Source organism: Anguilla anguilla, chromosome 18, assembly GCF_013347855.1.
Source record: "Anguilla anguilla isolate fAngAng1 chromosome 18, fAngAng1.pri, whole genome shotgun sequence".
In the NCBI taxonomy this organism is placed as follows: domain Eukaryota; kingdom Metazoa; phylum Chordata; class Actinopteri; order Anguilliformes; family Anguillidae; genus Anguilla; species Anguilla anguilla.
This window is the reverse complement of record NC_049218.1, coordinates 15,185,655-15,208,138: the sequence shown is the minus strand read 5'-3', so window position 1 is coordinate 15,208,138 and position 22,484 is coordinate 15,185,655. Positions and strand designations below refer to the sequence as shown.

General features: G+C 49.5%; 1 protein-coding gene across 1 annotated transcript in view; it reads right to left on the bottom strand.

The window, feature by feature from the left end:
- Positions 1-20,081, bottom strand: part of LOC118217551 (lysosomal-trafficking regulator-like) — a 32,480-nt gene extending 12,399 nt beyond the window's left edge. Inside the window, exons 1-28 of the mRNA XM_035399406.1 lie at positions 20,009-20,081; positions 18,257-18,443; positions 17,772-17,856; positions 13,859-15,881; positions 12,642-13,527; positions 12,093-12,254; positions 11,827-11,980; positions 11,460-11,680; positions 10,663-10,729; positions 10,378-10,487; positions 9,619-10,012; positions 9,193-9,346; positions 8,831-9,004; positions 8,407-8,564; positions 7,746-7,933; positions 7,123-7,368; positions 6,694-6,867; positions 6,176-6,325; positions 5,834-5,971; positions 5,406-5,592; positions 5,064-5,192; positions 4,281-4,932; positions 2,994-3,174; positions 2,611-2,780; positions 2,210-2,440; positions 1,783-1,949; positions 1,419-1,571; positions 122-283 (exon numbers count right to left, since the gene is read on the bottom strand). Of these exons, the coding sequence (XP_035255297.1) occupies positions 122-283; positions 1,419-1,571; positions 1,783-1,949; positions 2,210-2,440; positions 2,611-2,780; positions 2,994-3,174; positions 4,281-4,932; positions 5,064-5,192; positions 5,406-5,592; positions 5,834-5,971; positions 6,176-6,325; positions 6,694-6,867; positions 7,123-7,368; positions 7,746-7,933; positions 8,407-8,564; positions 8,831-9,004; positions 9,193-9,346; positions 9,619-10,012; positions 10,378-10,487; positions 10,663-10,729; positions 11,460-11,680; positions 11,827-11,980; positions 12,093-12,254; positions 12,642-13,527; positions 13,859-15,881; positions 17,772-17,856; positions 18,257-18,436 (7,696 nt within the window). The 5' untranslated portion in view covers positions 18,437-18,443; positions 20,009-20,081. The remainder of the gene's footprint in view (positions 1-121; positions 284-1,418; positions 1,572-1,782; positions 1,950-2,209; positions 2,441-2,610; positions 2,781-2,993; positions 3,175-4,280; positions 4,933-5,063; positions 5,193-5,405; positions 5,593-5,833; positions 5,972-6,175; positions 6,326-6,693; positions 6,868-7,122; positions 7,369-7,745; positions 7,934-8,406; positions 8,565-8,830; positions 9,005-9,192; positions 9,347-9,618; positions 10,013-10,377; positions 10,488-10,662; positions 10,730-11,459; positions 11,681-11,826; positions 11,981-12,092; positions 12,255-12,641; positions 13,528-13,858; positions 15,882-17,771; positions 17,857-18,256; positions 18,444-20,008) is intronic.
- Positions 20,082-22,484: the final 2,403 nt, after the last annotated feature.

The window sequence follows — 22,484 nt, the reverse complement described above, 5'->3', positions numbered from 1 at the left end:
ACAGCAGGAAATTTGTGTTCAGCATGTCAGCATGATGAACACAACACGGTTAACAGCTCTTTTCTGACCCTACACAATCAGTCCTGTTACCAGCACATCTACACACATTCAGGTACTGCACCTGCGTCAGCGGGAAGCAGGTAGGAGGTGGTCCCTGTGGGAGAGGGGAGGGGGGAGTCCTGGGACAGGAAACTGAAGGGGGGTGGCAGTGGAATCTGTCCATATGAACAGTAGTGCTGCCTTGGAATTCGAGGAAAAAGGGAGTCTTTCGTGGCCATGGAACCTTGGACCAGGGCCGGAGGGAGGGTATGACAGACACAGGGGAGGGTATGGGGGGTATAAGCACAGACAGAGGGGGTGGTATGGAGGGATAGAAGGACAGAGACACGGGTGAGAGTTGGAATCTTCCCAAGACTACGGTCAGGTGCTCAGATTCCTTGGCTGAAAAGCCATGCTACACCTGGACAACCTTACTGCTTTTTAAACAGTTGGTGCGGCTCGACTGGTCTTCAACCTCCCCAGACACTCCCACGTCACTCCCCTGCTCACTACCCTCCACTGGCTGCCTGTTATAGCTCGCATCAAATTTAAAACATTGGTCCTAGCATACCAGGCAGTCAAGGGATCAGCCCCAGCATACCTCCACAAGATATTCAAACCCTACATGCCAGCCAGATCCCTCCGTTCTGCTACCTCAGGACGCCTAGCACCTCCCCCTCTTCGCACCTGCACTTCCAGAACACGTCTCCTGTCTGTTCTGGCCCCACGATGGTGGAGTGACCTCCCTGTGGAGGTCAGAACAGCTGAGACACTGACCCATTTCAAACGACGACTGAAGACTCATCTCTTCAGGCTGCACCTCTCCCCATCCCTCCCTACCCCCCTGTAAATGACTGTAAGCTTAGGGTTGTAACTAGGCAGCTGTTTCGTAGGTGACTTTGGTGCATTAACTCTCTTAACTACTGCTTGTATTTTTTCCATAGACTGCGTTGTTGCCGTTCTCGTTGTTTAGTGTTAATCAGTTTAACCTTCAGGGTCCAAGTTGAACTATGCGGTTGTTCCCTGCACTTGGACCGGTACTTCTCTCTAGGGGTTTCGTCATACTTGTTCCTGGTTATGGTTATACACTTTGTTGTACGTCGCTCTGGATAAGAGCATCTGCCAAATGCCTGTAATGTAATGTAATGTAAACTCAATATGTCACATTTTTTGGGGCCGTTGAATTTGCATTGGTGCTCAGCAAAAAATGACCCGATTCCACATTGTGCAAGAAATGTAAACTTCTGTCATCTGACCCATCTCAGAGGGAAGCAAAGTTCGGCTCAGGACCAGCAGTTTGACCTCTTTAACGTTTCTTAGGGTGTCTGAGCAGCGGTGAAGAGGGTGCTTGGATCCCAGTGGCGGCGATGGCGGCTCACCAGCTATACTCCTGCGTTTCTGCTGAAGGGCACGGCGTGGAGAGGGGGGCGGGTCTCCAGAACTGCTCACATCCTTAGGGTTCTGATTGGCTGTGCTTCGGATGAACTCGATGGCAGACTGCAGGACTCTGAACTGCAGAACCACGGCCATCTCTGCCAGCAGCCGGAAAGGACAGGAGGACAAAAGGACACATTCAGCCACTGCACTGAAGCAGAGGGGCTCAGCCCTGCAAAGTGCGCGAGGATTTTGAGATGCAACAATCCTCAAGCAAAAATGCATGTGTGTGTGTGTGCGTGTGTGGCAGTAAATGATGGCAGTGCTGCAGCACTGATGGACAGCCCCCCCTCCCCTCCCCCCTCTCACCCTGTGTGCGCTGGACCTTGCTGGTGTGCAGGTAGCCCAGCAGTGTGATCAGGTCCTCCATTATGCGGAAGTACTGAGACCCCGAGGAGCTGCAGGAGTGAACGGTCACGGCCACCAACAGCTGCTGGATGTCACACAGCAGGAGTCTGTATTCATTCAGAGTGATTCTGCAGAGAGGAGAGCCTCGTTTGTCACACACACACACTTCTCCTCTAACATTTTTTCTTTTGATTGCCACTAAAAAGAGGTGGGACCCAAACCACTAGATCAGTGACATTGGTTTGTGATGCAATATTCAATTTTTACATTTATTTATATGTCATTGTCATTATTATAAAATCCTTTGTTATGATGTGACAGAATTGCATGAGCTGAGTTGTTCAGTGTGAGGCTGAGGATGTGAGGTGGACTCTGCATGCTGCTGTACCCGTTCTCCAGGCCGTTGAGGGTGGCCAGTGTGTTGAGGAGCGTGTGCAGCAGGCCGTGGTCCAGCAGGACGTCCCCCAGTTTGGGGCAGGTGTTGAGCAGCTGCCGCAGGACGTACAGGGCGTTGTGCACCAGCGAGCTCTCGTACAGGGAGTTCTCTATCAGCCCCAGCACTGGGATGACACAGCGCCTCCTGAACGGGTCCATGCTGTCTGCATCCTCTAGATCTAGCCTGCATGCGCACATACATACATACAAACACACACACACATACGAGCACACCACAAACACACAAACACACACACACACACGTACATAAACAAACATGAAGATACAGTAAGTCGAGGTAAGAAACGCAAGCGTTTGGTCATGTGACAGTTTGTTACCCTGCCCCACACTCACTCGTCCTCCAGCCCCACGGGGCGGCCGAGCAGCATCTCCAGGGAGAACTCTAGGAGCTCCTGCGAGCCCGGCTGCTGGTACAGCTGGTTGGCCAGCAGAGAGAAACCCTGCTTCTTCAGAAACTTCTCCTTCTGCTCCTTAGTGGCCCGAATGAAGTAAGCATCAAGCAACTAGAGACGGACAGAAAAAGGCAGATGAGAGCCTGACAGAGGAGAGTGGGATGAGAGGAGAGCAACAGAGTGGGGAAGAGAGGAGGGAAGGAGAGAAGAGAGGGATGAGAGGAGAGCAACAGAGCAGGGAAGAGAGGAGGGAAGGAGAGGGGAGAGGGATGAGAGGAGAGCAACAGTGCGGGGAAGAGAGGAGAGAGGGATGAGAGGAGGAACCTTCATGACGCCCAGCTGGATGAGAGGCGATGAGTGGTTGATCAGGACGATGAGCGCTTGGGGCTGGATGAGGTTGTCCATCACCTGGTCCAGCATGCAGTCAGGCAGCAGCAGCAGCGTCCCCCTCAGGAGCTCATACAGGCCGCAGCACATCAGAAGCAGGCAGCCCTCCACATCGGACCTGAGCCCGCACAGCACGCAGAGTCAGGCCATGCACAACTCACTCAGAAGGCAGGAGCAGGTGGTCACAGTGAAATTACACTCCTCAAAGGGACAAACTCCATTTCCTGCCTGAATCACAGTCGCAGAGGCAAAGAGCATTTTAAACATCCTGCAGTGTTAGGAGTGGCTTGCAGTAGGGCTGGGCCATAAACCATACTGACAATCATCAAATGTTTTTTAAGCATAATATCAATCCTCACCGCCATGCCATATATCTGCTTTCTTTCATCTTTATGTCTTTAATCATGCCTGATGCGGTAGTAAACATCCAAACTTCAGAAGCCTTGTGAAATGCTTCTGGGGGAAAAAAAACATCACCACTGATATTGAATGAGTGTTGATAAGACAGCTAACAAGCAGTTGATAAGGCCTTGCAGCTTCCACGTAATTAAAAAAAAACACATGCAATGATCACATGGACATTGCATGACTTTGCTGCTGGCTATCAGTGGTGGTATATCCCCGGAAGCATTTCATGTCGCCTCAAAAGTTTGACTGTTTTTTTTAATTTATTTTTTTAAATATAAAAACATGTATATCCAATTCCCCACCCCAATCAGAAAAAAAGGCCAACTGTTTGCAATCACAGTTTCGTACTCCTCTGAAAAATGTGGCATCACCAGCTGCTTCTTTGCCAACGACAGCTAAGATTGGACAAAGTGAAGTCGGGGGAAGACCTCAGCATGCAGTCCGCAGGTACCCAACTGATCAACAGGGATCACTAGATAGCAATGAAATGCGAACCTCTAACTGATTGAATCCTTCCATACTCTGGGTGACACAGTTGCAGATTGCATGTTGTCCTATAGAGCTACTGACACAGCCTGGATTAGACCCGAGGAGGTGAAGCTCATCCATGCACCAGTATGGTGCCTTGACCGAAAGAACCATCCAACAGCTCTGAAGCTTCAATGTTTACTACCACATCAGGTATAATTAAAACTCAAAGACACATAGAAAGGCAGCACACCACATGGTGGCATTGATTGTTACAGTGCTAAAAAAATATTAGGAAATTATCATCACGAAATACCGCCCATCCCTAACCTGCAGAGGGAGCCATACCTGTCAGTGGAGCCGGTCGTGCTGTGAGCAGTCCCGCAGCCGGGCGTGTCGGCGTAGCTCTCCCAGTTCCTGGGCAGCGTCCTGCTGTCAGCCAGGCTGCTCCTGCGGGTGATTGGCAGAGCGCTGTTGTGGGCGGGGAAAGCGAGGCTGCTCCTTCGGGTGATTGGCAGAGCACTGTAGTGGGCGGGGAAAACCAGGCTGCTCCTGTGGGTGATTGGCAGAGAGCCATTTTGGGCAGGAAAAGCCAGGCCCAGGCTAGCGAAGGCACTCTCCCTCTTCTGGGGAGACTGGAGATGCTGCAGGTTCTCTGGAACAAGTGGTGCCTCTACGCTGCCCGAGTCAAAATGGTCTGCTGCGTCCCCGTCCTCTGGCTCCTCCTCCACACTAACGGGGGGAGTGTCCATCCCGCCCCTCTCTGGCCGTAGGTCACAGACGGTGCTGACCGAGTCGGAGCTGCTCATAAGCTGCTCGGCGCCGTCCCGCCTCACGGTCTCCGTACTGCTCTGGTGAGCTCCAAAGGGACCTCCGTCACTGTCCTCATGGGACAGGTGGGGGGACAGAGATGGGGAGGAAGGGGCTGAGAGAGGTTCATTGGTGGGGGGCAGAGACTGACCCCCATCATCCTGTTCTGGAGAGGGTGGCGGAGTTGGATCTGTTCCGTAAAGGGAGAAAAATGTGGAGATTTTACTACAATCACAAACACATACACACACACACACACACACACACACTGGAGGGTATTTAGCACAGTTACGGGAGAGGACGGGCAGTACAGTGCTGTACCTTGGGAGTGTGCTGCAGTGAAGCTGATGGGAGAGGAGGAGAACACAGAGCTGCTGGCAGAATTCTCCCCACTGCTGTAACGCCTCAGAGACACTATGGACTGCACCTTCTCCTGGTGCAGACTGCCATCTGTGGCATAGAACAGCACACACACTGTTTACTACCACATTCAGAGTACACTGCCCGTAGTATGCACATACACACACACAGAACAACACACACACAGATGGAGAAACACACACACATGCACACAGACACACAGACACACACACACACACAGAAACACACACAGATGAACACACACACACATACACACACGCATGAGCATACACACACACACACCAATGTGCAGGTAGAAGTAGAAGCTGGTGGGGGTGTGGCACACGTGGGTCTTTGAGGGTGGATGCACAGCCAACAGGAAGTTGTAGATGAGCCTGAGAAGGTCCAGGTCTGGAGGGGAGCCCAGGACTTCCTGAATGATCTTAGTGAAGGACAAACAGACCTCCTGGGGTACAGGGGTCAGCTGCTCCTACAGGAGTGAAACAGGGATCACCTGGTGTGGGACAGGACCACCCTGCCCTACCCTAAATACTGTCCCTGCATTCACTATAACTCCCCTGTCTGACAGATCATTCAGCAGGGTACGTATGTATTTCTCCAAGGGGCAGATAGGGATTCATGTAGACTAACAGACACTGACTACAGCCTGGCCCTGCGCTGGTTTATTAACCCTGAAGCTTTTCATATTAATGGGAGAAAGTGTCTTTTACCTGTAGCACCTGGCAGGTGAGCAGGAAGCGGTGGACCACCTGGGCCTTGAGGAGCTGCTGGATGTTGAATGTCTGCTGGGGGTGGTGCACCCTGATGAGGATCTCCAGGGCTGCAAGCAGGGTTTCCCATACCCCATCCTAATGGGGACACAGGCCAATCACTCATGCTGCACAGTATCACTCACTGCACACTGCATGTATCACTCAGTGCACACAAGTGTACCTGAGCAGCTTATTGAATGAACAGGATGATTGACATGGAATATGGGCATGAGACTCCCACAAGTGAGGTTGCTCATAGGTGGGAGTGGGTAGGGTGGAGTAATGGGTGGGTGTGGGTACCTGAGCCCTGGACCAGATCTTCCAGTCCAGCAGCACACCGGACACCAGTCTCAGGTCCTGCACCACAGCTGTGGACTCAGTGTTCAGACAGAACTGCCCATCTGCACTAACAGTGAGGATCTCCTGACTGAAGCAGCCATCCAGCACAGCCTGGGTACAGGTCCGAGGGCAATGGGCAAAGGTGAAAACATTCGTATCACTGTCTTACTTAATGCAACACTTCACAGAAAACAACTACATGTAACAGGTAATACCCACATTTCACAGGTAACAGCTGAACAATACATGTCCATTTCTGGGACCCATTTCCCATTCCCTGTGCTTCTGCCAATCCCAAAAGCCTCTTCCTGAGCTGAGCTGTGCAGTGCCTGTGCTGGAGGCCTGCACATCTCACTCAATTGGAAAGCTTAGAAAATGGCCCACAGACTGGCTAGGTACAAGGCAGGGAAACAGACTCCTTCCAGCACAGTCAGGTTGACACTATTCTTGCAAACACAGAAAAAAGGGTAGCTGCAAACCTTGAGTATGTGGTACCCCACAATGCACTTGGTGTTGATGAGAACCTGGTGGATCATGGAGTAACCATGGCAACTGTCCATCTCCTGGACTCGGTGCTGATTTTGTTTGACCAGAGACAGCAGAATTTGCAAGGCTAGAGCCTGGGTCTGCTCACAGTCACTCAACTCCACAACCTTCAGAGGAGAGGGAGAGGGAGAGAGAGAGTGTGGGAGGAAGACAGAGAGAGAAAGAAAACAAGAAAGTTCCATGGAAATAGTTTTGTAAAGTTGTGAATTGTAGCAATTGTTTGTGTTTGGGGGATGTTCTGTGGTGATTAATATTTGATGATAAGAAATCATTTTAAAGAGGAAAATGGGCCAAACAACACCAAAAAACATTTTCGGTCATGAGTTAGTGTGAGGAGAGAATGCCAGGGGACCATCTCGTACCCTGGCAAAGAGAAATATGAAGGAGGCAGCGCCCCCTATCTTGTGCAGGACGCTTTGCAGGCTCTGGGACTCGTTGGGCCTGAGGGCACGGAGGACCTGTGGCTCCAGCACGTTACTCTGCGCCGTCTTAGTGCGCAATGTCCGCTGAGTCACAGCCATCTTGGGCTGTCCCTTCAGTGCAGAGAGTGGCTCGCAGATAGAATACTGACTGGGGCAACCTGGGACATACACTACCGCCAAACCCTCCTGAACCACACACACACGCACATGCATACGAATACAGATACAAAGACACAGATACACACGGACGCATACACACGTACACACAAACACAATTACAGACACAGACATGACAGGAAACATAATTAATGATCACAGAAAGGAAAAAAGCTTATTCACAATGACTAAATGTTTTTTAGTAATTGCCTCACTCATTACAAATCAGTAATGAATGCATTTATTCTGAACAGTATAATTTATAATAAATTGAAAAAGCTGATTCTGCCCCTAACATAATTAAGGCATAAAAAGTAACATAGGATGTAAATGATAAATGTGCTCCATTTTAGCTATCTATGTAATGTAATGTAATGTAAATATTTTCAAATCTGTCCCAGACTCACGATAAGTGACGCAGTTTCGGGTCCCCCTCCTCTGCTCCTGGACATCATTCCCCAGTTCTGCAGGCCCTCCAGGGTCATGTACCTGGACACCTTTGGGCTGGGCGTGCCATACTTGCAGGGTATGATGGAGGTGCAGTCAGGCCCGCTGGTGTACAGATAAAAGGCTTCCTCTGGACCAATTCTAGAGCCTGACCCAAAACGATGCATCAGAGACAGGAAGATAGGGCTACATGTGACCTTTGGCCTCTCTCTCAACCCCCAGGCTGTCACCTGTGAGTGGGTTTACTTACTTTGTGCTCTATTGGATAATAATTGTTTATTTAGAAATAATGTTCTATTAACTAATTTGGGAAACCATTCCTTTCCATATTGGTCATTGCTGTGGAGATATTTAACATTTTAGATGACAAACTTTTTTTTTTTGCTAAACATACAGTGCACACAGGAAGAAAGCAATTGAAAATAAGAACTTAAATGAAATAAGAACAAAATCAAGGAAAATTAAACTACAGTTCAGATTAAAGTAGAATGTCAAATCCCTATCCTGACACAGGAAAATTAATAAGATTGTATTCCAGTAGAGAGTGACTGGGAGATGGTGTAGTGTGAGTGTATCCCAGTAGAGGGTCATACAGAAACTGAGTAGTGAGATCATACATACCATTGAAGACCATCACACAGCCCATATCCCAGCATCCTCTCTGCCAGGCCAGCTCTTCTGCACAAGCCTGGTAGTGTCCAAGAAGGCAGAAGGTCTTCGTGTCCATGGACAGGCTGGACTTCCTGGGGAGGGCGTAGTCCAGGGACAGCTCACACTTCCTGTGGAGAGAGAAACAGCGCCATCTAAAATACACTAATATACATATACAGGCATTAAAGCAAAATTACACCAAGTCTTTGTGCAACCACATAAGTTAAATTTGAATGACTGGAAATTGTTGTGCAGGCAAAAGTCAAGATGACTGCCATGAGACCCAGTTTAATGAGTGGCTTTGGTTCAAACACAAGGCCTCTATTTGCCTTTATTACTGTATATTTTAATGCAGCAGAGTGCAGTGGCAGGGATTAGCCTGTAGGGGGTGTACCTGATGCCGCACACCCAGAGTGCCAGGGTGCCACAGATGCTCTTCTTGCCTTCAGGCTGCTGGGTGTAGGTGAGGGCAACATGCTGCCACCGGCCTGGAGTCAGGACCCCCTCCCCAGACTCTACTTGGGCTAGCAGACCTGCCTTCATCTCATCATTAGGGTCAACACAAATCCTGTTCAAAGAGTAACAGCAGAGTAACACTAACCCTGCTCAAAGAGTAACAACAGAGTAACACTAATCCTGCTCAAAGAGTAACAACAGAGAAACAGTAACCTGCTCAAAGAGTAACAACAGAGTAACACTACCCTGCTCAAAGAATAACAACAGAGTAACATAAATCCTGCTCACGTTTAACCTCACCTGAATAAGAAGGTTCCGGTGGGCAGGTGGGCCCAGAGCTGCAGCATGAGGGCCTTGGAGCCCAGCGAGGCAATGTGGAGAAAGCCCTCCTCCACCAGCGAGTCACCGGGACGGGGTGGACCCCGGCGCCCCACTGATGGACACTTCTCCTGCTCTGGAAGAGAAAGGCCAGGCTCACCCACACACAACCCAAACCAGCCCCACGTTTCAGAAAGGCCAGGCTCACCCACACACAACCCAAACCAGCCCCACGTTTCAGAAAGGCCAGGCTCACCCACACACAACCCAAACCAGCCCCATGGCCAGGCTCATCCACACACAACCCAAACCAGCTCCACGTTTCAGAAAGGGCTGGCTCACCCACACACAACCCAAAACCAGCTCCACATTTCAGAAAGGCCAGGTTCACTAATTTTTGCTTAGTACCTGTGCTGTCCTGGTTGTTGTCCCTGAACTCTGTTGATTTCATGGTTTTCCTGTCCAAGTTGCCAGAGTTTTTCCATGCAGTGGGTGGGACCCTCATCCACAGTGACAGGCTGAAGCCATTAGCCGCATGTGGCCAGCAGTTCTGCCCCACTAGGGGCAGGTGGATGGGAGCCACATACCAGGGAGAGGTGAGCTGGTGAGCAGGGATAGTCTCTTCACCCCCCTCCCTGCACCTCAGAGGGGGTTGGCCCCTCCATGCCCTGCCAACCCACGCCCGGCTGTGTCTGGGACCTGGGCAGAAAGTGCTGGGTAGCAGCGGAAAAGACAGGAAATGCAGAGCCTCCATGTCCATGTTGGCCTGGACAATCCGCAGGATCCCCTTCAGAACCCCATCCTGCAGCAGGACACACATTTTTACCCATAATCCCCTCATACTATTATACCATACAACCCCCGGCCAGAGCACTAAACCAATAGCACTAAACACTAAATAACATACAAACAGCAATAAACACTAAGCAAAAAACACTGAACATGAAACAGACAGCACATATGGTGCCATTGAGGCCTACCAGGCGTAGTGGTCTCTGCTGGCCATGTGTGGCTAAGTGCCTGACTCTGAATTCCTATTCCCATTGCTTGTTTGTAAATGCTGTTTTCATTCAGGGACAGAGAGGGAAATCTTCCACTTTTGTATTTGTGACATGAATATAACTCACATGAAGTACTGTTGTTTGGCCGAAAGAGGGTGCTACTCACAGCGGGAGGCTCCTTCTCCAGGAACAGCCGGATCAACATGGCTACTTCTTCTGCTGTGATGTGGTCCCTCACCATGGCAACCAGCAGTTCCATTAGTACCGCCTGACACGCTGTGCAGACACAAGGACACAGGTATACCCCCAGATGAGGCAAGAGATCCTGTAGGCATTCAGCTGCTACTGTACTGACACAAAATGGCTGATACAGAACAGGAATGACTGCATCAACCAGATACACTTGGGTAGGACATGGCATAGAGATGTTCAGGAAAATAAACAAATTCACCTTGAAAGGAAGAGTCTGACTGCTTCAGGGTGTTCTGGAATCCTCCCAAAATGGTTTTCACAGCTCCCTGTGCAGGTAAAAAGAACTGGAAGGTGACGGACACATTTGGAAGCTGCTGTGTGTACACATGCAGAGACTGCCTCTCTAATACAGGAGAACAGAAGCCCGCTTTCCCACTCTTTATGTAACCTCAGTCATCCTGACTAGACTATAAGTGGAGGATCTAATGGTTTGAGTCATAAAAAAAGATTGGTATTCCAAAGTTTAAAGTGCTAAACCATTTTACCTGTTTATAAATTAGTAAAAGGACCTTAAAATCAATTCTAAAGGATTAAAGGAGCCAATGCAATGCAGACAGAACAGCACTAATGTGCTCTCGCGTCTTGGTTTTAGCTCTAATGCAGCAGGGTTATGAATAATTTCACAGTTAGTTCCTTAGGCAGACCTGTAAAAGTGCTCTGCAATAGTCCAACCATTCTACACATTGCTGCATTATAAGGAATCTCACTTTGTCTGTATTTGTTGAATAAAAGAAAACAGTCTTCTTCTAAGTCTTCTTGTCCATGTGGGATTTAAAATTTATATCTGAATCTAAAATCACCCCAAAGTTCCTTTCTTCAGATTTTGTCTGTAGAGCCAGACTGCTGGGCCTAGTATAAAGCTAGTCTCTTTTTGATCTGGGACAAATTAAAATGTCTTATCTTCATTTAGTTTCAGGAAATTCTTGCCCAACCTTTCAGTGATGATAGACAAGCAGGCAGGCAGTGCAGTAAGAGCAGATGGGGGACAGTACTGACCTGCTGGTACAGGAGTGTAGCATTATGGGGGTTTTTGCACACCACTCCCAGCAGGCTGTGCAGGATGTGAAGAAGGACCTCCGGGGTTGGGGAAGAAACAGAAAGAATCTGCAGCTCCAAGGTACAGATCTCTGGAAACAGCAGCACCCCCATGCAGCGACCTTCTGCCTTCATCCCGAACACTGTACGTCGTACTTGAGCCAAATCTGCCTCTTCACCTGCTACGGCAATGTCAGAAACAGGGATATCTACATGAGAAAAGTGTGAGATAAACCTGAGAAACGGTGAGATCACCATGAGAAACAAAAGACTAACATGTGAAACAGCAAAACCAGCGTGAGAAAAGGATTCTGCAGCTATGCCATACCTTGGTCCTGGCGGGTGGTACACTCTGGGTCGCTCTCACTGTCAGCCTCATATCCCTCCTCTCCATCCTGGGACCAAAACCTGCCTTCCTCTGGCTCCTCTCCCTCATCTGAGAGATCTCCTGCAGGAGGTACAAATTCCTCTCCCCACAAGGACTTCACACACACACACATACACACCCAAACAAACAACCAAAGTCATCAACTTCTGGAGGATAAGATGAGGGTCCAAGATCAAATACAGAACAGGAAGGAACAATACTCCTACCAGTGTGTTCTTCTCCACTGTGGCCTCAAAGCTGGTGCACACTTGTGCCAAGGCCACACGCAGCAGAGAGTCAAATAGTGGGATGGCCAGGTCGGTATCCATCAGACCCAAACCACAGAGCTGGTCTCGCACCTCAGTCAGAACCTCCTCTACTGACCGCAACTAGAGAGAGGGGAAAAACATGTGTTTGTGTGAACTGATGTAAAACTAACTGTGTAACAGATTGTCGCAATAAATCAGGCCAGCCCTGATGTTGTGTCAGTGCAGGGGTAAATATGTTTGTGTGTCTGTGTGTGTGGGAGGGGGGCTTCATGGATTCTGTACACTGTCACCCCCTGGCAGTGAAAGTGACATCATTAAATAGCAGAGGTTGAAGAGAAACAACACATACTGTAGCTCTTTTATTTTACCACGGATTCCATTGAGATTTTTAGAGTTCTAGTGCTGTACCTGTGGGTGCAGGTGGGAGTTATAGGGCTGTACCTGTGGGGGCAGGTGAGTATTATAGTGCTGTACCTGTGGGGGCAGGTGAGAGTTATAGGGCTATACCTGTGGGGGCAGATGAGGCTCATTCTTATTCTGGGCCATGCTGCAGCTGTGCAGACATATGGATATCAGGGCCTCCAGCAGCCGCACGCTCTCCAGAGCCCACTCCTCCTCCTGCCTCCAAGGGGGGACTCTGGCCTGGGCCTCGCCTCGCGCTGGGCCAGGGGGATCAGCGGGATCCTGGGCTGCGTCTGGCTGGGCCGGATCGACCCTCCCCTTGGGCTCCCTCCTCCTGACTCTGCTGTCCCTGGACTTAGAGGCCAGAGTTTGGATGACCAAGATGATGAGGTGGAAGCAGACCTCCAGCCCCCCCAGCCTGTAGAACTGCCTCCGAAAGATGGCGCTGGACAGGTAGACCCCACGGCACGCGGTCCACACGTCGGCCGCACGCCGCAGCTGGTCGCGGGACGGCAGAGCCAGGCGGTCGGGGGAGAAGCGAGGCGGACGGGCGGACAGGGGTTCGCTGGCCGTGCTGTCATAGCCCGACGTGTCCTCCGAGTCGTTGGTGGAGTCGCGGTCCGAGTCCGCGTCCCTGCTGACGCACAGGAAAGCCATGCGCAGGAAGAGGTTGATAGTGTTGAGGTGGGCGTTCGCCCCGCCGTGCCGCGGCCCCTCCCCCGCCCTGCACTGGTGACTCTTCCCCTCCCTCAGACCCTCACACAGCGTGCTGAGGCTGGGCTGACCCCCCGCGGGCCCCCCGTCTCCCTCTGTGGTCCTCGTCTCCGTGGGGATGGGAACCGACAGCAGGATGTTGCCCTGCTCTTCTACCTCATTCAGGATGAGTGTCTCAAACACCTTCAGGGCCCATGGGCGCGTGCCGTCCAGGTAAACCAGCTCCGTTACCTGGTTCAGCCCATTACAGCCCAGGAACAGGTCCCGGGTCATTCTGCTGGGGTCAACAGAACAAGAACCACAAACAATCTCAGAACATTACCATGTCAACCACCCACATACTCAGAACATTGTCATGTTGTTACAACCTGGGCCATAAATCTGTGTTTTTGCTCCTGTTCTCTATTCTCTACTGCTTGTGAACAGGGCTATAGAGAACCAGAAGAGTAGTGTTGGCTTAGTACTATTTAATATGTTCTCAGTGACCTATCTGGTTAAATAAAGGTAATGGATCATGAATAACATTACATCAGCAGTGCTGCCCCAAGATTACCGTATAAAGAATGAGGACAGAGAAGTGGAGATGGCTCCTGTTGGCCGGGGCTCACCTGGACTGTAGTAATGCAGGTAGTGTGCGCAGGTACACCTGCAGCACCTCTATGGGCAGGCACTGGCTGTGGTAGCTGCAGGCCTGGGCACAGCTGGTGGACACACCCAGCTGCTGGGCGTGGTGGGCCAGCTCCACGCCCCGCTGCAGCAGGGGGTTGAAGACGTGGGTATAGAGCTGCCAGCGTACCGCCAGGTTTCCCCGCAGGACCAGCTGACGCACATGAGCTGCCATCAGCAGGCTGAGCTGCCGGTCCTCGCTAAATGCCTGGTCCTGATAGGCCGCTAGAGCATCCCACTTCCACAGGAGGTCCTCGCATTCCCCGACCCCCTCTCTGGACAGGACGCCCTGGGAACGGCAGGAGCCAGGAGAAGGCGGGGCAGCGAGACCCCCCTTCAGGGCTGCCTCCAGGCTTGTCAGCTGGCTGCTATCCAGAGTACAAATGTTGCAGGCGACCTGATTGGCTGCCTCTGTAGGCTGCCCCGCCCCCAGCTGCTCCAGGAGCAGACGGCTGAGGAGGTTGAGCACGCGGGCCTGGGGGCTGCCCGGGCTGCGGAGGCTGAGGAGGTGCAGGAGGGGGCCCACCACGGAGCTGGGATCCATGCAGCAGCAGATCCCCACAGCCTGCAGCCCGGCCAGGATCTGCAGGGATGGGGCGCTGTCGGGGGGCAGCAGCTGGAGCAAGCGCAGGCACTGCCGGGAGATGGCGGCCAGGCAGCAGCAGCGCTCGGTGCAGGGTGCCTCCTCCCCTGCCTGCTCCTCCTGGAAGGGGTTGTGGCGGGCGGCCCGGGTGACGGTGGAGGCGGGCGGACCCGAGAGGTCGTGGTGGTGGTGCAGGAACTGCGAGTACTGGCAGCGGCCGTGGTGCTGCCGGGCGCACACGGACTGGTGCTGCTGCTCAGACTTGGTCTCCTTGACGGCGGCGACGATGTTCAGCGCGGCGGCGATGATGTCACGCGAGTGTCCGGCCGCCTCCTCGCTGATGGCGGACTCGCGGACGTCCGGCCGCTCCAGCCGCAGCAGGGCGTGTTCCAGCAGCAGCAGGCCACGGTGCTGCAGGAACTCGTGCAGCAGCTCCAGCGCCTGGCTGAAGAAGAAGGGGTTGGGCTCTGAGGCCTGCAGGGAGCCCAGCAGCACCCCCAGAACCCCGCCCAGGAGCTCCGGCAGCAGCAGCGCCCCGTGCCGGGTCTGGGAGAAGGAGAAGTCGTCTCTGACCTCCTGCAGGGTCTTTTTGGGGCGCGGGGCGAAGGGGTCGGCCTGCCGCTCCAGGCAGCTGCGGATCTTCAGGGTGGCCTGCAGCAGGTCGGACAGGTTCCTATGGAGGTGCTGGGGCAGCGCCTCCCCCTGGCTCACGCCCATAGACATCAGGTGCAGGATGGAGCGCAGCAGCATCCTCTGCACCAGGGCCACGGGCTCCTCCGTCCAGCCCTGAGCTAGGTCCCCCGCCCCGCTGCCCCTGCCGCCCCACGGCTCGCAGCAGTCCCCGAACTCCGCCAGCATGCGGGTGAGCGTGGGCACCACACTGATGGCCAGCCCGGGGTTGTGGTTGAGGCTCATGTCAAACTTACAGACCTTCTCCAGCAATGAGAGCAGGACATGGCAGAGGTCCAGTGGTGACTGCTCCATGCCATCGAAGATGGACAGAGCGACGGGCTCCGTGAGCGGCTCGCTCTTGGACCTCTGCTGGAGGTCTGGCCGCTCTGGGGCGCTCATGGTTTCTGCGTCGGGGGGCGCCGCATTCGGGGCTTTCGTACGGCAGTCCTGCCGGTCGACTGGCGCGGTCGAGCCTCGGGATCGGAGACGTTTACCCCCAAAGCTGATGGGCTTATCTGCAGGGGTGTCAGAATTGGAAGCGGGCAGCTGGGGCCTACGTGCATGCCTCACCGTGCGATGCTGGGAGGCCCTGAGCTGGCACCGTGACCTCCCAGATTCCTGCACGTCTGAGACGGCCTTCTCCCTCCCCGATCTCAATGCCTTCCTCTCACGCTGGAGAAACACTTCTGGCAGTGAAGAGAGTGTGTACTCTGGAGAGATGAAACAAGATGAAATCTCATTAGTGTTTCAGAAACTCTCACTAGTGTTTCAGAAAGTCTCATTGGTACCTGAAAAAGTCTCATAGGGTCTCAGAAAGTCTCATTAGTGTCTCAAAAGCAGACCATAATGAGCACAGCCCACTTTAAAAAAGTAGCTTTGCAGGCCTTAGCACCAGCAGGCAGAATGAAAGAGCATCTACAGGATTAAATAACGTGATATTCCATGATGAGCACCCCTTTCACTATTGAGATGTTTTTCTCCAGCAGGGTCAGGCAAAATCATTTGAGTCGTATCACTAATGGTCCTACAGGGACCTCAGGAGTCCACTCTTAAACTGCTTCACTATGCAATTATTCGTACTGAACTATAAAATTTACTGTTTCAGACAATCTGACCAGGGATGACATGCAAGAAACACACAAACTCAATGTCTCTACAAATCTTTAGCTTTGACTGAGCCTTGTGGGGCTCCAATCCAATCTCACATAAAAGGCTTTTTAAATCACAGGCAAATCCACAAATCCAGTCTGATTTAGACAGCCATTCTAAATCAACAATGAGTGTTTGACATACTTACATAAAAAGCCCTCAAAAGAAGGTGTGCTCTGCTGGGTCACAGCCCAAAAATAGGAACCAATAAGGCAGAAATGTGTGAAGGGCTTGTTAGAAAGCATTAGCACACGCTTGCTACAGGCCCGTGTCACCTCAGGGTCAACTACCTTCAGCCACAACGGAGACCATCACCATCATCTCAACTGCAGCACATTTTAATAGCAACCACTCAGGAGCCCAAACACACATTATTATCATTGTTTTGGTTGTTGTTGCTGTTGTTGTTGTCAATAATAATAATAATAATAATAATTTGGAATGCAAACATTATGTAGTGTTCCATTCAGTTGGGATTTTGGTGTTCATTTTATTTTCCTGAAAAGAATAAAACAGATAAGGAACTAAACTTTGGGATAATCTGCTGTGTAACTGACCGTAAATGGCAATGTATCAACACATTACTATAGCGAAAGTTAAAATCGTAACGGAGATCTTCGTACTAATTTAAGACTGAATGACTGCAGTGCAGCTGCTGAGGACCACAATGTGAAGCAACAGGAGACAAAAGTGATGCATGAACAGTTCACACTTTGTTCAACACTCAAATTACATAGCAGTTTTATAATAACAGAATCAGCTACATGCTCTGCTGCGCCATAAACACTTATTCTGCTAGTGGGATATTTCTTACTTCGTCCTCATCACAGCCACTGTGAATCAGCCATCGTGTGGCACACTTTTCTCCCCCAAACAGACCGTTTTGCAGGCAGGGTCTGTACAGCGAGACCTTGGACTGGGTAGTGAGATCTACAGCTTCCACTAGATACGGAGAAGACAAGCCTGTGTGCTACAACACGGAACATTTATCAAGGGAATAATGCTGTGTGGTTTTTCTCAATTTAGAAAAATATTTTAAAATGTAAATACAAATGCTAAATATTTGGAAAAGTCTAGAACCCAAGAACTTAATTCAACAGACAAACCTGTACAGAGCTCCAAAATTAGTTTTCCTAAACCATAGCTAACCACAATCTCCACACTATGAGTCTATAGCTAAGCTGTTTTAGGCAAGCTCTGTGGGTTAGTCAAAACAACAGGTGATGGATTTTTGTGTAACTGATGCATTCCTACCCTTGTAGATTTGGGGTTAGTGCTTTTATCTTTAAATCCTTGTAGAAATGGGACGAAGAGCACAGAAAAGAAAGTAAACTGGGTAAGAGCACAGCTGGAGAAGGTCATGTGACAGCAGCAGGTTTGGGGAAACAGAAGCCCCCTCACCTGGCACAGACCCCAGGGAGAAGGGCACCTCTTGTTCTCCCTGGACTCACCTGGTTGGTTCTGTAAAGGTATCTTCCACACCAGCAGCAGCAGGGACAGCAACAGCGTCAGCAGGTCCTCCCGACACGCCAGCTCCTGATTACCACAAGCACACTATCACCAACTCTCTCCCTTGCTCTCTCTCTCTCTGTCTCCCTCTCCCTCCATCCCTCCCTCTCCACAGCACTGCACCGCCCTTCCTGACAGGCAGTATGTAGGGGGCGGGGCTAAGGGTGGTAAACAGGACAGAGAGAGTTCATTAAAGTGAGCAGTGGGGTCTGACTGCTGTATGTCATGCCTGCATGTTGGCACGCCCATAAATACCACACCGTCCCTGAACAGTCCATCCACCCCCTCCCTAGACAACCCATCCACCCCCTCCACGAACAGTTTGCATGTGTGTGTCTTAGTGTCTTAGAGGCATACTTGTTCAAGTATCAGAATGTGTATTTGTAGTGTGTTACAGGCGTGGTTAATGTCTAGTGGACTTCCCCACCTGGTCGATGACATGATCCAAGGTGTTGAGTAGTAGGAAACCCCGCCCCCTGACCAGGTACTCGCCCAGCTTCAACATGCGACACTCTTCCTCATCCTCTCCCCCCTCAGCCACTGCACTGCACAGCCGGTGCACGTCAGTCAGGAACTCCCGCGCCAGTGTGTTACTCACACCAGTCATATCTGAGCTGAGAGAGGGGGAGGAGTCAGGGTGTCAATGCACCACTCATATCTGATCTGAGAGAGAGGGGAGGAATCAGGGTGTTAATGCGCCACTCATATCTGAGCTGAGAGAGAGGAGGAGGAGTCATGGTGTAATCCCTGGGGGCATCACTGCACAATGCACCAGTGACTGAAAGTCCTTCTATACATACACTCTTCACATCCATTCCATTCCATATTATTTTATAAGGGACTATTGTGGTTCTGGTATCCAGCACTGCCACAGTACCTTAGAATGTACTTTAGAATGTGTTGAAAGGCAAAGATAAGGTTTGTTTACATTCACTTCTGTATTCTAGCTCAGAAAACTAGTAAACCCAGGGTGGGGAAATAACCCAGTCCTGGTGACAATCCTGTCTGGAATTTCTCAAGCTACATGCATTCCTTCCTTCCTTCTGCAATAGCCTCTGTACTACACTAAAGTCTAAAGTGATTCAGTGCCAATACCCGGGACCTCTGTACAATCCACCCAGTGCTCTTGCACAGTGCCCTCCTGTGGCTGTTACCTGAACATCAAATCAACTAGAAAGATTCTAGAAATGCAAATTATTCTGGGCTGTGGGTTATGAATCAGGCTTAACCATGCTCAACCGCTGACACTACCAACCCTCAGCCCTCAGCCCTTTGCTAAGTAGTCACACCTGAATTACACAAAACCCTTAAGATATTATATATCCATAATGTAGATATTTTGATATGTACTATTTAATTTATTTTATCATCTTTAATTGAAATTATCATACATTTTACTGGGAACCCTCTCCTGTCATGTGGGAGAAGCAAAAACAAACCTAAATTCAGTCACCAGAGATTTTGCTCTGCGCAAAAGTAAAAAGTTAACTAGCATGTTGCTACAACACAAGATGGGTTAAATGATCACAGTCTGGCCTCCATTATGCACAAAACTAATTACGTCTTAAAAGTTAAAATAGGAGACTTGTTATAAATTGTTCAGGTTTTACCAGTGAAAAAACATTGCCTGCATTGTCAAATGACATTTCAGATAAGACAAAAATATTCAGAATATTGTATATTCCATCCTGACATAATCAGTTAGGTACATTTTTTACATGCAAGGTGACTAACATACTCACACATATATATACACACACACCATGCACGCTCGTGCATACACAAACACACACACACACACACACACATTTACACACAAGTTCTGTCTCAGAAACGATCATCATTACTGAGGGTGTATTCTGCTCCATTCATTCTCAGATGTTCAGTTTTCATGTTCTCTGTTCTTCTCAGAAAATTGAATTAGAGACTCATTTAAGATGGAAGGCTCCTATATCAAGAGCGTTGAAGCATGTGTTGTCACATGATACCAACACTACACTAAAAAATCTTGCCCTCAGTCAGCACAATGTCAAGGAATGGTTATATATTACTGCTTACATCCATCCACAAATGGATACATGCAGCCATTAGTGAAAACATGCAACAGTACTATTACAACATTGCATATATAACAGTACATTTCAGCATTTAGCAGATCCTTTTATCCAGACAAACTTACACATTTATGCACACATACAGTGTAGAGTTAGGTGGCACATTGATATACCAGAATATGACTGTGTCCTTTGTCTTGAGGTCCAGAAGGTGCTGGACACAGTGGAAGAGGCACACGGAGTACTCCAGTTAGCCCAGACTGACCTGTATCAGGATTTTAAAAAACAGTGTTCAAATTTAAAAGTGAGCTTTACATGTTCGACAGTTCAGTCACAAGGAATGGGTCCTTTCACAAACCGCCGGCCAAAATGATTGATTGACCAACTCACCCTCTCTCAGTCTCATACTAATGCACTGTGTGTGAGAGACTCATACTAAAGGAGTGTGTGCGTGCGTGTGTGTTCATGTGCATGTGTGTGTGCGTGCGTGCGTGTGTTTGTGCGCGTGTGAGTACAGCGAGGACTGTTACAGCCTTACTGCACTGTGATAACAGCAGAGCTGCTACTTAAACAAGTGGCTTAGTGTGGCCTGGTTTCCCGGGTGGCCTGGTTTCCCCTTCACTTTCCAGCATGGGGCCCAGACCTTAACAAGGCTAACTTCATTAAGCAGAACCAGAGTCACTCACATGCCCAGAGAAATGCAAGATTAGAGCGCTCATAATAGAGGAGAAAGGAAAGAGACTGGGACGGAATAAGGAAATGATAGCTTTCTGGGATAAGGGATCTCAGGCCCGGTGCAGTTTCTCCAGATGCAGGGAAAAGCTAACGCCCTCTGTGCCACCCAGCAAGTGTTGGCCATCTTAAGGACTGAGTACGTACATGCTGAGGTGTGATGCTGTAATGGTCTGTCTGGAACATACAGGCATTTAAGAGGCTGGGAGCTCTTCTGTCAGGTGTGATATTATTATAGTTCCTTATGAAAAATGTTTGAATTCTTCATGCAAACTAGCCAGCTGCTAATCTCAGGAATTACAATGTTGGCAGAATGCCTGAATGTTCAGCAAGAGCTCTGATGAGAATCAACCCGACAGGTTTCCCACTCCGGGGATTTATTTCTGGATCAAATATACAGTAGCTCTGTGACCCAGATGAGTATTACTGGGAAAACATGCACACAAGACCAGCTAGGACTCCAAGTGATGAAAGATACAAATGTATAATGTTTTATTCTAAATCATGAAGCTGGTGAAATCCAGCAAACATGCTTTTCTGCTTTCTAATGCAGTGCCAGACTCTGGCTGCTCGGGGAGGAAAAGCCACATTAAAAACGTACAGCAGCTCGTTGAGCCTCAGATGTGAAGTTGGCAGAGTCAGAGAGGGCCAGAGAGAGTGCTGAAGGTAAGTGTGCAGTCACTGGCCTGCACAACATGTGAACCACGGGTCATTCTACAGCAGAACATCTGCAATTCAAATCTAACAGAAACATCCAGGGTATCATGTCAGCACTGATTATTTCTCTCTAAAAAAAAAACATTTCAGGCATTTCATATGAAAATATGCATATTACTTTAACATGAGAGATGCAATGAGAGCAAATGTCATTCATTGATAAGTAAACAGATATTACACTTCACATGTGCTGAATGATGCCATGCTTTTTAAGGACAGCGGGTTGGTTTTGTGCAGTAGTCACGGCTGCGCTTGCAGTGTGAAATCCTCCATCTTTCCTGTCCCTGAAATCAGTCCCTGATACAGTCAGGTCCCACAGGAAGCAGCGCTCTGAAGGAGCAGCTATTCCCTGCTTTTACATCACTCAATGCTTCCCTGTCTGAATGACTACCCTGCAGCAGTAAAAATGTTTCTGAAACAGAGCACGATCACATTTCCTGTTGATCAGAGAATATGTGAAAACAGGGCTGCAATTGGTCGGCTCACAAGACCCAGTATCTATCCTGGGCTTTCTCCAGACTGGGAGTTATGTAGTCTTATTAGTAGTTAAATACATTTGACCCATTTCCTTGCTAGACTTGCATTCAACCTTGTGTCACAAATAATACAAATATGGTATAATGATAGGGAAATGTCACTGTAGGCTGGCAGGGCAGGGTTTTTATCCCTCAAGTTATCAAAGTATGCAGGATGTATGAAAATATTGTGGTCATACTGGTACTGGCCGATAATGATAAGCTTGTTTTAAACTATTATCAGGCAATAAACTAAGATTAAGGCCAATGGAAGAAGTCTCGTAGAAATTATGCACTTGAGAGGCAATGAATTTGATTCATCATTGATCTTATAAGTGCACTAAATGGGTCAACTGAACTTCTTATTTATTATTTATTTTTTCTTAGTCATTCTTCCAAGCCAAACTCACAACTAAGGCAATAAAGACTCTCAGTAGTTCTTTAGACTAATATTTTCAGATTAATAGTAAAGTAAGTAAGAATATCTTGCAACACAAATAAAAATAGTTACACTTTTGTTGAGGTTTGTGCTCATCTACCTCTTCCACGAATGTAGAAACATGGTTGCAGTTTTGCATTTGTGCTGCAATGTAAAGCAGGGAGGCAACATTTTTGACTAATATGGCCAGACACATAT